Source organism: Falco cherrug, chromosome 13 (assembly GCF_023634085.1).
Source record: "Falco cherrug isolate bFalChe1 chromosome 13, bFalChe1.pri, whole genome shotgun sequence".
Lineage (NCBI taxonomy): Eukaryota > Metazoa > Chordata > Aves > Falconiformes > Falconidae > Falco > Falco cherrug.
In genome coordinates this window covers 5,012,658-5,026,588 of record NC_073709.1, presented here as the reverse complement: position 1 = coordinate 5,026,588, position 13,931 = coordinate 5,012,658, and the positions used below count along the sequence as shown (strand labels likewise).

At 40.4% G+C, this 13,931-nt stretch overlaps 2 protein-coding genes and 1 long non-coding RNA gene across 5 annotated transcripts in view; 2 read left to right on the top strand and 1 right to left on the bottom strand.

Annotated features, from left to right (window-relative positions):
- Positions 1-3,605, top strand: part of FANCL (FA complementation group L) — a 30,974-nt gene extending 27,369 nt beyond the window's left edge. Inside the window, exons 9-14 of the mRNA XM_055725375.1 lie at positions 284-367; positions 980-1,025; positions 1,109-1,190; positions 1,986-2,102; positions 2,408-2,479; positions 2,898-3,605. Coding sequence (XP_055581350.1) covers positions 284-367; positions 980-1,025; positions 1,109-1,190; positions 1,986-2,102; positions 2,408-2,479; positions 2,898-2,933 — 437 coding nt within the window. The 3' untranslated portion in view covers positions 2,934-3,605. The remainder of the gene's footprint in view (positions 1-283; positions 368-979; positions 1,026-1,108; positions 1,191-1,985; positions 2,103-2,407; positions 2,480-2,897) is intronic.
- Positions 2,543-13,931, bottom strand: part of VRK2 (VRK serine/threonine kinase 2) — a 46,381-nt gene continuing 34,992 nt past the window's right edge. For 2 of the 3 annotated variants that reach the window (XM_027814572.2, XM_027814574.2), the window contains 5 exons: positions 12,977-13,035; positions 10,967-11,148; positions 6,749-6,922; positions 6,263-6,439; positions 2,543-3,237 (listed from right to left, as the gene is read on the bottom strand). In XM_027814572.2, coding sequence (XP_027670373.1) covers positions 2,995-3,237; positions 6,263-6,439; positions 6,749-6,922; positions 10,967-11,148; positions 12,977-13,035 — 835 coding nt within the window. In that variant the 3' untranslated portion in view covers positions 2,543-2,994. The remainder of the gene's footprint in view (positions 3,238-6,262; positions 6,440-6,748; positions 6,923-10,966; positions 11,149-12,976; positions 13,036-13,931) is intronic. The other variant, XM_027814573.2, reaches the window with a different exon arrangement.
- Positions 6,388-13,092, top strand: LOC114017663 (uncharacterized). The gene is made up of 4 exons (XR_008734862.1): positions 6,388-6,505; positions 7,216-7,308; positions 12,319-12,595; positions 12,938-13,092. It is a non-coding gene; the product is annotated as an uncharacterized LOC114017663 (long non-coding RNA).

The window sequence follows — 13,931 nt, the reverse complement described above, 5'->3', positions numbered from 1 at the left end:
GTTAAGGTTAAGACTAGTCTAAAAGGAAACTCAAGACTGGCAGGTTTTTTAAATCAGTTGCTATTTGTAATTACAGTCCATTGAAATTTGAGTATTTAATCTATACTGATACTTTGTACAATTTATTTGGGTACCTACCAACTTTTTATTATTTATCATAATGAAAACCAGCCTCGATTAACCAATTTAAAAGTGCTTGTAAAAAAAGGTTGATGCTTCCGTTCTCAAATAACTGAGTGCGACAAAAAGCTTCCCCTGTGGCTTAGTTGCTTTCTTGTTGTAGGGAACAATGTCTCGGTGAACGTAGAGGTAGATCCTCGGCATCCAAACATGTTCCCTGAGTGTTATTTTCTTGGAGCAGATCACGGTAAGGCAGCAGACATGCACCGTTTGTTTCTCTTCTAGAATCTGAGCTGTGGTGAGCGTGTGCTGGTGTCAGCGCTGTCAGCTCCTGGGGTACACTTCACTTAGGCAGAGCCAGGAATTCGGCTGAATACATGTGTAGGAGAGTTTTACACAGTAGATGCTGGGGGTTTAACAACCTAAATCCATAGCATGCTGTTTCCCTGTCTGAGTGATGCTATTTTCCAGTGCTTTCCTAGCATAGTTTAGAGGGAACCCTGTGTCCTACAGATGGTAACCCAATCGTGTTTATATTTTTATGTAATTTTCTTTTGAAAAAATAAGAATTTACTACATATGTCCTAATAGCAGGTGGAAATATTTTTTACTCCATGTTCTACAGCTTCTTACCAGTTTTTTAAGGTAACTACGATCACTCTTCAACAGAATAATATTTTAAATATTAGCGTAATGAACTCCTCACAGCTAAAAACCAAGAGCAGTCACTGACTTAAGTACTTTAAATAATTAAGAACTCCCAGCCCATGCCTCCTCCTTGAGTGCTGAAATCTGAGAGGTTGAATTGGGTGGGGAGGATCCTAAGGATGATGTAATTATTGATGTACTTTGTTTGCAGTGGTTAACCCTTTGAGAGTTAAGCTGAACGGCAATATACACTTATGGTAAGCATCCTACAGGCCTGAAACTGAAACGGTATTTGCCGTTCCCAGTGTTGACTTTTTTTCTCCCTCTCTCCCATCTGCAGGGATCCAGAAATCAGTTTATTACAGAATTTGAAAGACCTCTTGGAAATTGATTTTCCACCTCGTGCTGCGTTAGAAAAAAGTGTAAGTTGCTTTTTGTTAATGATCAGTCCTTATTTCTGAATACGTAAAACTTAAATGGTCGCTTTATAACTGCCAGCAGAAATAAGAGACTTGGAAGAGAGGTAATTGGATTAATATATTGTCATAGGGACTTCTGAACTTCAAGCAACAATTGTCAGAGCTTGTTAACCTTTGATTAGAGGTGCACACTTTCCTGTGGCCTTCATAGCAGTAAGGCGATTAATAACAGGCTTCACTATTAAAAGGGAAGGAGGAAGTTCCAGAGTAGCTAATGAGATGTGGAAAATCCAAACATTCTGTTATGGATGTTGATGACTTAAGTTCTAATTAGGTAGAGCTGCTTAGAGGGGACAAGAGGCCATCCAAATACTGATGCATTTCAAACAAACTCGGAATTAATTTTTGACAATGCTGTAACACTGGATTACTAGCTTCGCTTTCACTTGTGAAATTTTTAAATTAATATCTGACGGAGGTCTTGCGTCTAATGTCCAACTGTAATGACAAATCATTGTGTTTAATAAAAAGGAAACAATGGGGCCCAAGAGCATGAAAATGCTTGTCAAACCAGATGCAATTTGGTGAGAGGATAAAATATAACAGAGTGTAAAGCCTGGAACATCTGGCAACTAATCTCACTCTTTATGCCATAATGGCATAAACATATATATTGAAGGCAAAAATATTTAGTAACTCCAAGTAACAAAAAATGCAAAAGCAAAGACAAATAGTTGAACGTGGTTTCTGTGCTACCAGCCCTGCCGCGCTGTAAGCTAAACCGTGTTGTGTTTTAAGGATTTTGCTAAGGACTGTGGAATCTGCTACGCCTATCGCCTCAACGGCAGCGCTCCCGATCAAGTGTGTGATGATCCCCGATGTGGACAACCCTTTCACCAGGCTTGCCTGTTTGAGGTAAAGTCATTAGCAGGGCCAACTTTGGTTTTTCCAGAAAATCAGCGTTGCCCGCTTAAATTGCAGATGAAGCAAAATCCTTTAAGGGTGCTGCAGCAGTCACTGTGCTTCCTCTTGTCTTCTGACCCCAATTCACACAGAAGCTCGCAGTGGAAGGGAACCCACCTCCCTCTGTGTGTACACAGACTGATGTGACCCACGCCACTGCCAGATGTTGATCTTTTGAAAACCACCTGGGAGAACAGATTGTTCTTAAATTCAATACGAAATGAATGTGAATTTTAATCCACTTCCTTCTATTCCAGTGGCTACAAGGTCTTCCTTCAAGCAGGCAGAGTTTTAACGTCATCTTTGGTGAATGCCCGTATTGTAACAAGGTAAGGAAAGCCAGCGACAATGATTGTAACAGTTTTTTTTAAAAAAAAAACAGAATTTGAGGCTACTATCTTCCCTTTAAATGTTGGAATTAAAAAGAGGAAGACTTTAAATTCCCATGCATTTAATGCATCAGTATTTAACTAAAGTTTTCTGAAACAGTGTAAAGATGGCTGCATGCCAGTTATCCACGTACTGGTGTCCATGTAACTAAATTATACTTTTTTAATATTGTAGCAAAGGTCCAGTTAAAAAAAAATAAAAATGAATCCAAACATTTGTAATACAAAACTGCCTTGTACAAATAGCTTACTCAATGCTTATGTATGCACTACACATCTGGGAAATTTAAGAGAACTTGCCTGTAAGAGATAGGTATTGACAGTCTTGTTTACAAAAAAAATAATAATCTTTTTCAAGCCCCTGACACTGAAATCTTCAACGAAGAAACTCTGAGAAAAAACCTGCGTGCTGGGAACACCGCTGCACTTACACTGAAGGCGTGGACACAGTGACATCAAAGCAAATACAAGGAAAGTAGTATTAGTGGCAGAAGTACAAGTATAGCTATACTGTAGTGGTATGTTTCATCAGTAAATGCAAGCCTAAATAGGAGAGCGAGAGAAGGACGGATGATGTCAGAACTGGTTTCTTCTAATGATCCTGGATGATCTGTAGCTAAGGGTTGATCTTGTTTCTTTTGGGGTTCTAAGAATGTTCCTGGGGGGTTGAATGGTGGTGGTTCTCTTGCAGCGTCTTTCTGCAGGGGAAAAAAAATAGTAATAATGAACTTAATATTGAATAACTAAGATGTGAATTGGAAAAACAGAGATATCAGAGATGACATCTAGGTATTTAAGTTATCCTAGAGAGAAAGCAATACAAAACTTACCAAGTCTTAGCTCTGGCATGTGTGTGTGTACATACCTCTCCCTCTCTGGGATAAGCAGGTATAAGTATATTGTATACAGTAAGTGTATAACATTAGGTATGATTAAACACCTAAAGAGACATACTCTTCATTGCTGAAGTCAACAGCTGAAATTCTTCTATAACTTGTTTCAAAAAATGTTAATTTTAGAAGTCTTTATGTGTTCTTGCCAGTAAAGTTTCAGCCTGGAAACCCTAGACATTACTCTGGAGTTTGATTTGCCATTTTAGTTTGTACAAGTTTTTGCATTTCACCGTGATTGATCACAGACAGCAGCAATGTGCTAGTAGCCGGGGTTTGTTGTGGCTGGAGGGGGCGGGTGTAGGGCTCCAGCAGCACTGTCATCCTCACCTTACCTTGCTGGTCTCCATCTCTGAAAGGAATCCCCAAACACTGCCAATCTGTTTCTCATATATTCAGGGCTTGACCGTATTTTCCACTGTCTCTTAGAAAAAAATGTCACTTTTGGCTTCCTTTCTGTGCCCCCATTCACAGGCTGTTAGCTTTACAGTATGTCCCACTCAATTTCAACCCTAGTAGTATCGTTTTCTTGGAGAAAACTAATAACCTAAATTGTAGTTCCTTGTCTGTCTTCCTGTTTTATTCCTCTTTCAAATTAGTGACAGGCATACCTGTTTCTTTGCTCTTGATTACATATGGGCCCCATCTGATAGAAAGGTGCTGTTCTGTCCGCCACAAAGGCAGCTCAGAGGGTTTTCTTCTCTGCTTTTTGTTGTTTCGATATTATTTTCTAGATGTTACTTCTTTCTCTCTTCCCAGTTTATTAGCTGTCCTGTCTCTCACACACATCCTGCTCCCATCAGCCAGGTGTTCCCCTTTCAGCATAAAAATGTTTCTCCTTTTAATTTATACCTGAAGTGTAACTGCTTTCCAGGAGCATCTCACTGGGCCAGCCCGCTCGTTCATTCATTGTCCCAGCCAATTGATGTTTTTTCTGAATTTACTTCCCCAAAAGACAAACCAAGGAGCAAGAACCTTCCCTCCTAGTTCTGTATTCAGACCCTTAACGGCCTCTTCTGTTAACAACAACAGGGTGGCCATCCCGGCCAGGTGACGGGGAGGTGACCACAGTTAACTGCTCCAGGCAGCTGCCTAACCACAGTGCTTGGAACCGCGCTCGGGAGAACGCGTGGCAGTCTCACACCACTCCAGTTCCCCCCCAAACCGCTGGGGTTTTTCCCCGCTTTTGTGCCTGAAGAATCCTCCCGAATTTTCATAACCTTAGTGCTCTAAAATTTCCAAGTTATAGTTTGTGTGTGTATATATATAAATACATATAATAATAATTTCTAAAATATACAGCTTTCCTTTACCAGTCTCCTAAATTATGTGAAAGGGAGTGAGAGGAAGTCTGCAAAATGGAACGAATACAATCCTGCCTTTTTTCCTTCTCTGGTTTCTCGTTTGAATATCTTAAATGTTATCTGACACCTGTTTTAGCTCTCCCCTGTTAACACAGGATACTCCACCAAACTAACAGTGCTGCAGCTATGCAGAATAATCATATTGGAATAGCAGCTCTTTCTTTAAAGAGACCAAATGAAAACACAAATATAATCTAAATACCAGACCGGTAATTGGTCCCTGTTTTATAAAAATGTAATTTTCCTTTCCTCCTCCAAAAAGGAAGTAAACACAGATCCCCAAGTTACTCTCTGGTGTCAAGATCTATACTCCACCCTGTGCACTTGCTGTTCACGTGAACAGGGGAAGTTACTCCAGCATGATTCCTCCCCTCCCCCCCCCCCCCCCCCCCCCCCATCATGTTGGAAACCTAAATGTGGCTCTCTTTCCATAGCTACTTCTTTCTTAGGACTGCAGTTGCTTTTACACAAAATACACAGGAAGGAGGTGATTTACTGTTCAGTGGTTTGTGGGGGGTTTTTTTGCTAATATATTTTAAATTTTACATTTGAGGACTAGGAAGTGGTGCTGGAATATCTTCATGTTGCAAAGCTGCATTTGCTACTTAGAGTCACTGAGGACTCCCGAGACGCATCAGAAGCTGTCTACCTTGCCGTCAGCCAAACATCACCAAAAATTGTTCTGCTCACCACTTTACTGCCTGATGCTCTCAGGTACAGCTGTGCTTTTTCTGCTTTACTCTCCTAGCTTGTACCGGAGTCTCCAGGCAGTGATCAGCAGACTGCTTGAATCAAAGAATTTTGGATTAATTATAAAGCTGTCTTTAAAGTTGCGTTTTTGTGTTTATTAGAAATTGTCCTCATTTACAGAGTTATTTTTTTATATGAAAGAAAAACGGTAGAATCTCTTTGTTGAAACACACTTAAAACTCCACAGAAAAGGAGCACAGAGTGATTACTAAGATGTATTTTATTCTGCATTATTTTTACTAAAACCTTGATTAATTTTTTCATCAATTTTTTAATGTACAGTTGAAGAGTAAGACTGAATACATTCATTCAACCCTTTTATGCAGTAAATTACCAATAATATTTGAAATGATTTAACTATTGAAATCCTCAGATTAAAAGGTGAGAATTTAAGAACTTTATAATTAAAGAGTGCTATTTCCCACTATGTAGAAAAGGAAACTACTGAAGTTAAGTTTCTACCAGGAAAACAGTGGGGTCCACAAAGGGAGTTGTCATTTCCCAACACTGATCTGCCCACCAGTGCCGTACTCAAAACGCAGGGCTTTACTGCTAAACCGTAAAGAACCTGAAGTGCTGGTTTGCTAAGACCATGAGCAGGCAAGCATCTAGTCTGCATACACTTAGTTCAGGCTTTGTTTTATTTTAAAGACTTCTTTTTGGGAAAGCTGATGCTTTCAGAGGGTGCCAGGACTCTTCTCATGTAACACCAGCCTCACCTTTTGTGGGCGGTCGGGCTCCTGAACCGCAGTGTAAAAGTCAACGGGCTTCTCTTGTGGCTGGAGCTGCCGGCGGGTTACCCGAGTGTGGGGCCTGCTGAGGCAGGTGTGTCCTTCCTCTTCCACCTTGCTTGGCTTCTGTTGCAGCGGTTTCGGTGAAGGCTTCGGGAAGTGAACCTGTTAATGGAGAGACAGTAAGCTGGGATGCTGCAGAGAAACCAGTAACGTTCAAGATAATCACAGGTACCGTCGCGATAGGTGGGCCTGTCAGGTCTGAGGCAGGAAAGGGCAGTGCCCTCTTTGCACTTGCTCCCTGCCCTTACAAGAAACTCGTAGAGTTTTATGTTTGGAGTAATAGGAGCCTGTAAGCACATGCCAGCTTTGGAGTTTGTGAGGTAGTGTTTGCTTTTTTCAAAAGGCAGACGGTGAGCTAAGAGAGCAAACTCCCAGGAGGTGCCATGCGTTCCTGCAGTGCCCGGCCCTCACCTGCTGAGGCTCTGTGTGGGGAAGCATCCTGTTTAATTTACTTGGCTTTTCTTCATCTTGGAGTTGTTTGCCTGTGGCCCTGGTACAGGCGTTGTTGTGACAGATGTATTCTTCACCTTCTGCCGCCTTTTGCTTCTGCTGAACTGGTTTTGGCATAGGCTTTGGTATGCAAACCTGTTGATGTACAATGAGCAATTTTGTTAGTTAAAAAAAGTATTTCAAAAAGAAAAATGTTCCATCTCCAGTACAGAGAGCAGAGAATGAGAGTAAGCTTTTATGTTTCTCAAAAGAATTGTTTTCAGCATTTTAATTATTAATAAATGTCATCTTCAAACAGTACAAAGTTAGAGCTGTGCTGTATTTGGGAAGTATCCTATAAAATTAACTTCAGTTATACATTTCAAAACGTTCACTAATAACCTGTAGCGGGAACGATGCCAGTAAGTCACTGTTCGTTTCATTACAAGTAGAGCCGAGTGCATTTTGTATCACTGGACCGAGTCAAATGCCAAACTCTCAAGGAAGATAATCACCGAGTCTTGTGACTCTGGTAGTCTAATGTAAGTGTTAAGGCTTATATTCTTTTACAGTCTTCTAAAAGGTAAACAGGCAATACACGGGGAGTAGTTGCATGAGTTAATGCAAGTTTTTTTCAGCGCTGCTCCAAGCACTACGTATCAAATGATGTCTGGGTTTGGCTTTTGTAACTTGGAAGACAAATGTAGCCCAAACACAGGCTCTATGCCACATGCCTTTGGTACTTCTGGCACACTAATAACTCTGTAACTGTAATGTTTGCATATGGTCCTCTACGCAGCAGCTGCATCTGAATATAGCAGCTAAAAAAGAAATAATGGGCTGCTTTTTTATACTGCAAATTAAATACAGGAGATAGAAACTGCACAAACTAAATACCGCTGAAATTGCCAGGAGGCACTTCGTACATTGTTTAAACCAAAACACCTTTTAAGAATGTAATCCATAGTTAAGTTCTGTGAAAATTACTAATGCTTGGAAAGGTAAAGGTGTATCTGTTCTGAACAGCAACGCCAAGTAGTTTCAGTCAGTCTGCCTCAGGACGTAACACTCTCGAGAGCCCCGAGAAGTGGAGCTGCACAGGGGAGGCTCAGTGCTTACCCCAGTGCGGGGGCCCGAGCTGTTTTCTCTGCACCACAGCACCGCACAGCGCCACGCAGCGAACTCTGCCATCTGCACAACATACGCGTGCCTTAACTGACTGCATCGCTTTCAAAACCGGACTTAGCAGCACTTGTGAAAATACTTACTTTTATGCCTAACAATTACCATACTCCATACGATGAAAAAACTACAGTGATGTAATTATTTAATATAAAATCTACAAAGCCTAGCAAGTCATCAGCTAGCCTCGCCATACTTCACTTGGCCCTACCACTAGCACTTTGGCTGTAGTGTAGGTGAAAAAGCTGAAAATAGTTATCCAGTGCTAAAAACTGGGGTGAGCAAATTTGAGAATCAACACAATATTTTATCACCTCTGTTAGTTGTGGAATTGAAACAAAGAACCAGGATGTTCAATTCAAAGCCACTGTTACGCTTTTTATGTCATTGCAAGATTAGTACTATGCAGGGACCCACATCTTCAAATTCACATTCCGTAGCAATTCCTCTTCACATCACGAAGCTTCAAGGAGCTAGCGTTACAGGAGCCCCTGGCTGGTACTTACGGGTGTCCACTGGTCTTCAGTAGTAGTTCAGAAGTAGTTAATTCAGAAAGGAATTAACCCAAACCCCCCTCTTTCCTGTGTACCAAACTGGTACAGGTGGAATCAAACAGGTCACGTGGAGTCAGATTCTGCTTATAAGCAAGAAGTGAGGAGACAGTGGCTTGTGTGTAGTGGCTCCCACTATTCTCAGGTTGCCTCTTTAATGGGAGGAGTGTTTGGTGAATAAAAGGAGAGGTGGAAAGGGAATACAGAGATGAAAAGATCCAGACCTAGGATAACTACTGACAGTGCCGTGAAGAGATGCAGTGGGAAGTGCCTGTCTGTCATCGAACACTTTGTCAGGACTGTAACACCAAAGTGCACCGGGCCTTGAATGTCCTCCACAGCTGCTAACCACGGGCTGAAAAATCAGATTTTCTGAAAATAGCAGTACATTTACAGAAAGTTCCATTACCTGCTCTCTCTACTTCTATTTAAGTACTCCTTAACTCCTTTGAATAACCCTAGAAATTTCCTTTCTGCAGCTGTTTTGCAGCGATTATTACAGGGAACGTGTGCGCATAAGCAGCAGAACTGGCTGAAGAAACATAAGTAAAAAATAGGTGATCATGGGAGCAGTGCTCGTATTCTTACTGTTCAAGAAGCAAGACACTCAACGCTAAAAATTTCTCTGAAAAAGTGATGACAGGTGCCAAGATTTAGTAATATGCAGACATGCTCTCTCTCTCTCTGATCTTGTTCTTGGCCATCAAAACCAATTCTGCTTAGTCCTACGGCACGAGAGTGGCGATAACTGACACTCCTCATTCATGGATTTTTCAGTGGGGTTGTGCACTTGCAAATAGCAAGTGCTACAGCAGCTTTTACAGCTTGGAAGGTCAGGATCATCTTTTATGCCAGTATACTGTCAAGTCTTAGGCCAGGCAAGAAGAAGAAGAAAATAGATTTACTATTCAGTATCTGAGTCTAAGAAATCAAAGACTCTTGTCAACCAGAGATCCAACAAGATCAGCTGGAGATGAGTTAACAGCTAACTCGTATTTCAATTCAGTTCAGAAAACAGTACAAAGTTAAAAAAAGCTGTTCAAATTAGTGAGGAAAAAGCGGTCACCATCATAGCAAAATAAGTACTGTCACTGAAATAGCTTTTGGGCTGGTTAGAAGAAAAAAGTGTGATAAAAACAGTAAAGTCAATAAAATTGCTAAAATAAGTATCTGTAATTACCAAGATCAAAACCCAGCGCCTTTTTATTAAACATGAACTTTTGTTCTGCCTTCCATAATACGTAAATAGTGCTGACAATTGGTTTGTGAGGCACTTGCTACAATAAAATGTAATTGTATCATGAGAGAAAGGTGACAATCAGGAGATCATGAAAAAATTACATATTCTCACTGGTGGTTAATTAGCCATGCAAAACCCCCTCAAACAGATATTCTCTTCTATTAGGAATGATTACTATGCAGGCCTACAGATGTCAATACCACAGTCATTCAAATACTTCTTTCCCTACTAATTGAAGGTTGTAAAGCTCTGGTGCCAAGGTTTTGCTTCCAAAGAGCTAATTTATGACTAGAAGGATATTTTATGTCTTCAGTTGCAGCAGCTACAAAACTCAGCAAATCAGAACCATCTGTGCACTGATACTTGAATCACCATTCATCTAGCAGCCTATCAGTCACATTAGTTTGCATCCTGCATTCTTGGCTCACGTACACTTACGATGGTCCAAAGTTCACCAGAAATATTAAAAATGAATGGTACCCTGACCCTGCCTTATTGCACAGGCACCAGGGACAGAAACGGGGCTTTTGCATACGGGGAGTTTCGAGGCAGAGCTGTGGGAGGACTGACATTTCACAGCGAGTCCAGTAAGACTGCTAACTGCCTCAATCTCCACTTATCAAAACATGGGTTTATTAGCTGTATAGTTTCAGACTTAAAAGTGAAATAGGAAAATACAACACGATCGCTGTCACTTTTAAAATTCTGTGTTAGCGCATCACATAGCACCGTGTGCCAGTAACACTGATAAATCCCAGAATAACAACTCCTCCACATTAGTGGCTGCAGGAGTATAAAGGCAAATGACAAAGAACAGTTTGAAAGCGAGAAAATGAATTAAATGCTTTCACTAATAAAGGTAACTTTGCTTTTAATCTGGAACGAAGGAAAAACCTGGCATTCAGGCTCGTCTTCAAGATGTTAGTGAACAAAGTCCTTGACTTCCCCATTATTCCTGAAAGTAAATCATTCTCCTCAGACCTACCACTTTGAAGTGAGAGGCTGTAGGTCAAAAGGACTCATGACAGTTCTTCCTCCTTAAGGGTTGACATCCCACTTTTTTGCAAAGGCAGGGGAAACAGGAATTAACAAACATGGTGTATTTAAGGCAAAAGAACTGCTGTGTCAGTCTCATTTTGAGATCTAAAACTATTTCCTCTTCTACAAAAGAAAAGGCAACAACCAAGCAGAAGATGTCAGAAATAAAATCAGAACTGTCTGTCTTACTTTTGACGTTTTGGCAGCACGGTGGTTTCGTGTGCACGCTGCAGCGGAAAATTCCAGAGGGCCATCGTAGCGAGTTCCACTTGACTCCAGTCCATCCAGCAGGATTTTCTTGAGCACTTGATACTTTGGCTTCTCATCATAAGCTAAGCCACACACACATGCCAAAAACTTGGATACTTCACCTGTAGAGCATATTTTAATGCAAATTTCACTTGGTGTAGACCTAGAACTTCAGAAAGAATTTAATTCCAAAATGGATGCCAATACAACATTGCCAGACGAGATGACACAATTTCAGCTGAAGACACACTCAAAACACAGAACTGACAATATCTTGTCCTTTTGAGATGAGAAAAGGAAAAGATTGACTTGGATAAACAAGCAAACCCTTAAGTGCTGTCTCTCATTACAGACATGCACTAATTCGTGCAGTACCAAAAGCTAGCTAAGTATAAAAATTAATCAAAATACTTTATCAACAAATACTGATAGCTCTGTGCAAGACAGAAGTATTTTCTATTTGACAGATCATAATACCCCTTTAAATACTAACTACTCTCAACAACACTATTTTAATCTGCACAGATGTTATATTTTCAATGCTTTGGGAAAAAGCATCTTTTTTTTTTTTTCTTTTTCACCTGTAATACTTGGGCAAATACTGGTTTTGAGATTGCATCCTAAACCAGTCTTAAGAGCAGTATTATTTTGCTATCATTATTCATTGGTTCTAGAAGCAGGGAAACCACTGAATGGGCAGAAATAATGCTGTTAGGAAAAACATATGAGGGGGATAAAACTTTTCAGTTGAAGACCCAAGTGCATCCTAAAACTGGAGTACTACACCAGATTAGCATCTGGTAAAATCCCAGGAGTAAATATTTATTAAATATGTATACACATCACGAATATATTCTATGTAATACATAATGCATTCCAATAATTCCAATACCTAAATGCTATGAAAATAAGTGAATAAATCAGAAATAGATACTGACCTTTGAAGGAAGTTTGGTGTTTTCCCTGGCTTACTTTTGTATTTCGGTGAAGAAAAATACATATGACAAGACAAACCGTCCATTCATTTGCTTTTTTAAAGTCCGAATACTAAGCACTAAACCTCTTGTAGGCAGTTGCCTACTGTTGCCATACTAACAGCCACTTCTGTTGCTAAGATAGGCACTGCTTCCTAACACCTTGGATTACATACGGCTAAGATCCCTTATGTCACTATGTGGTATACATCACAGATGAGACCGATCAAGATTTTTATGCTACCACACACCAGGGTTGGAAATTTAGCCCTCAATGTCCGTTTCATCTACTTAGTGCTTGTTTACGGGATAATGCAGGAAAGCAGCAGAAAAAGAGTTCCTGCAATAAAAGCATGAAGTATCCCGAGTATCCTGTATCGGTGAGCATCAAGAATCATTTATTACAGAGTGACCAGCATCCGACAGCATCCAGAAGTTTACTTTCTGCCCTTGCAGCAAACAAGCCTTTGAGCTAAAAGTGATGAAAATATAATAAGCTTGTACATGAAGGGCCTGATCCAGTTCCACTGAAGTCAGAAATATTAGTTCAATTAAATCGCACCCTGAATTAACGAGCGTGACGTATCACCTAATGGTGAGTATTACAGAACTACTGCATTATCAGCTAAATGCAGATATTGCAGATTGAATTATTCTGTGGGATAGGTATGCATAAGGGTATTATCCACTGTATTTTCACACAGGCTTGACTTCAAGGGGTTAATTCAAAGATGACTTCTGTTTGCACACTATAGTTTGCCCTTAGACCTGAGCCCCATCACACTGCATGGACTCAGGCCCGGTGAAGGCATCTGCCTTAAGGTGCAAAACTTAGCAGTTGCATTTAATTCTTAACGACTTTGTTAAATTTGTGTTACTTTTACTTATCTTCTGCTTCCCCAAACAGAGTGAGACATTAAGTATTTTTTGTTAACAGGCTGAACAGCTATGCGTTACATAGTGCAAGTACACTTACTACAGCTGCTTCCAGAAGAATCCCATTCCATCACTGAATCTGGGAGCTCATCCATAAGTCTGAAAAAACATGAGAGTGCAACAATTTAATGTGGTTTTGGAGCAGGTGATTCTTCAACTGGGATTTAGGAAGACAGCAAGTCTCAATTCCAAAGGGAGTGGACCTCCGGGATAGCTAATGATTCACAGGACTGCTTTTAAAACAAAATCTTTTCTTACCAGCTACATTTTTAACTCTTTGGAGACTGCCAATTGCACCAAGACCAGGCTTTCAGCTAAGACTGCACTTTAAGTTTTTCTTTGCAAAAAAAAAGAAAAATCCTTTGAAATGAAATGGCTTGTTCTGATTTCAGCTTAATGATTAATATTTGTATTTCGGAATTTATGAAGCAGTTCTGGCCTGCCTACTAGTAGCTTAGCATCAGGTTCTTTTTGCCATGTAGCTCACGGGCAGCTGGGTGATGGCTGTCAAAATTACAAGCAGGCACAGCAGGATCAAAAGGGGAGAGGGAGGTTAAATGACCTAAAGTCCCATGCACTTCATAAACTGAAAGGCAGGGGCCACAGGTGTACTTTCTGTCTATCCAGACACATAAATACCAAAGGACGCTGGAGCTCAGAACTGATGACACCCTAAAATCAGATGAAGTAAGGCCGGCTCTGATCTTCATGCAGGCATGAACCAGGATGATTTCCTAGCACCTGTAGGAACCTGCAGCTGCACAAGCCCCCTTGCCCTGAGTAAGTGAAATCCATTAGTTCAGTCTAGCTGTTAATATTGTTAAAGAATCAATTTTTTGGTTTTTTTGTTTAAAGGACCCATAAAGCTCCACCAGTAATAGGATATGTTCTCAAATGCATAAAGTTAGGGTACGCAAACGAATAACCTTCAATTCAGTGATTTGTTGTTTAGTATCAGAAATAAGGGAAATGAAACATATACACATAAACATTCC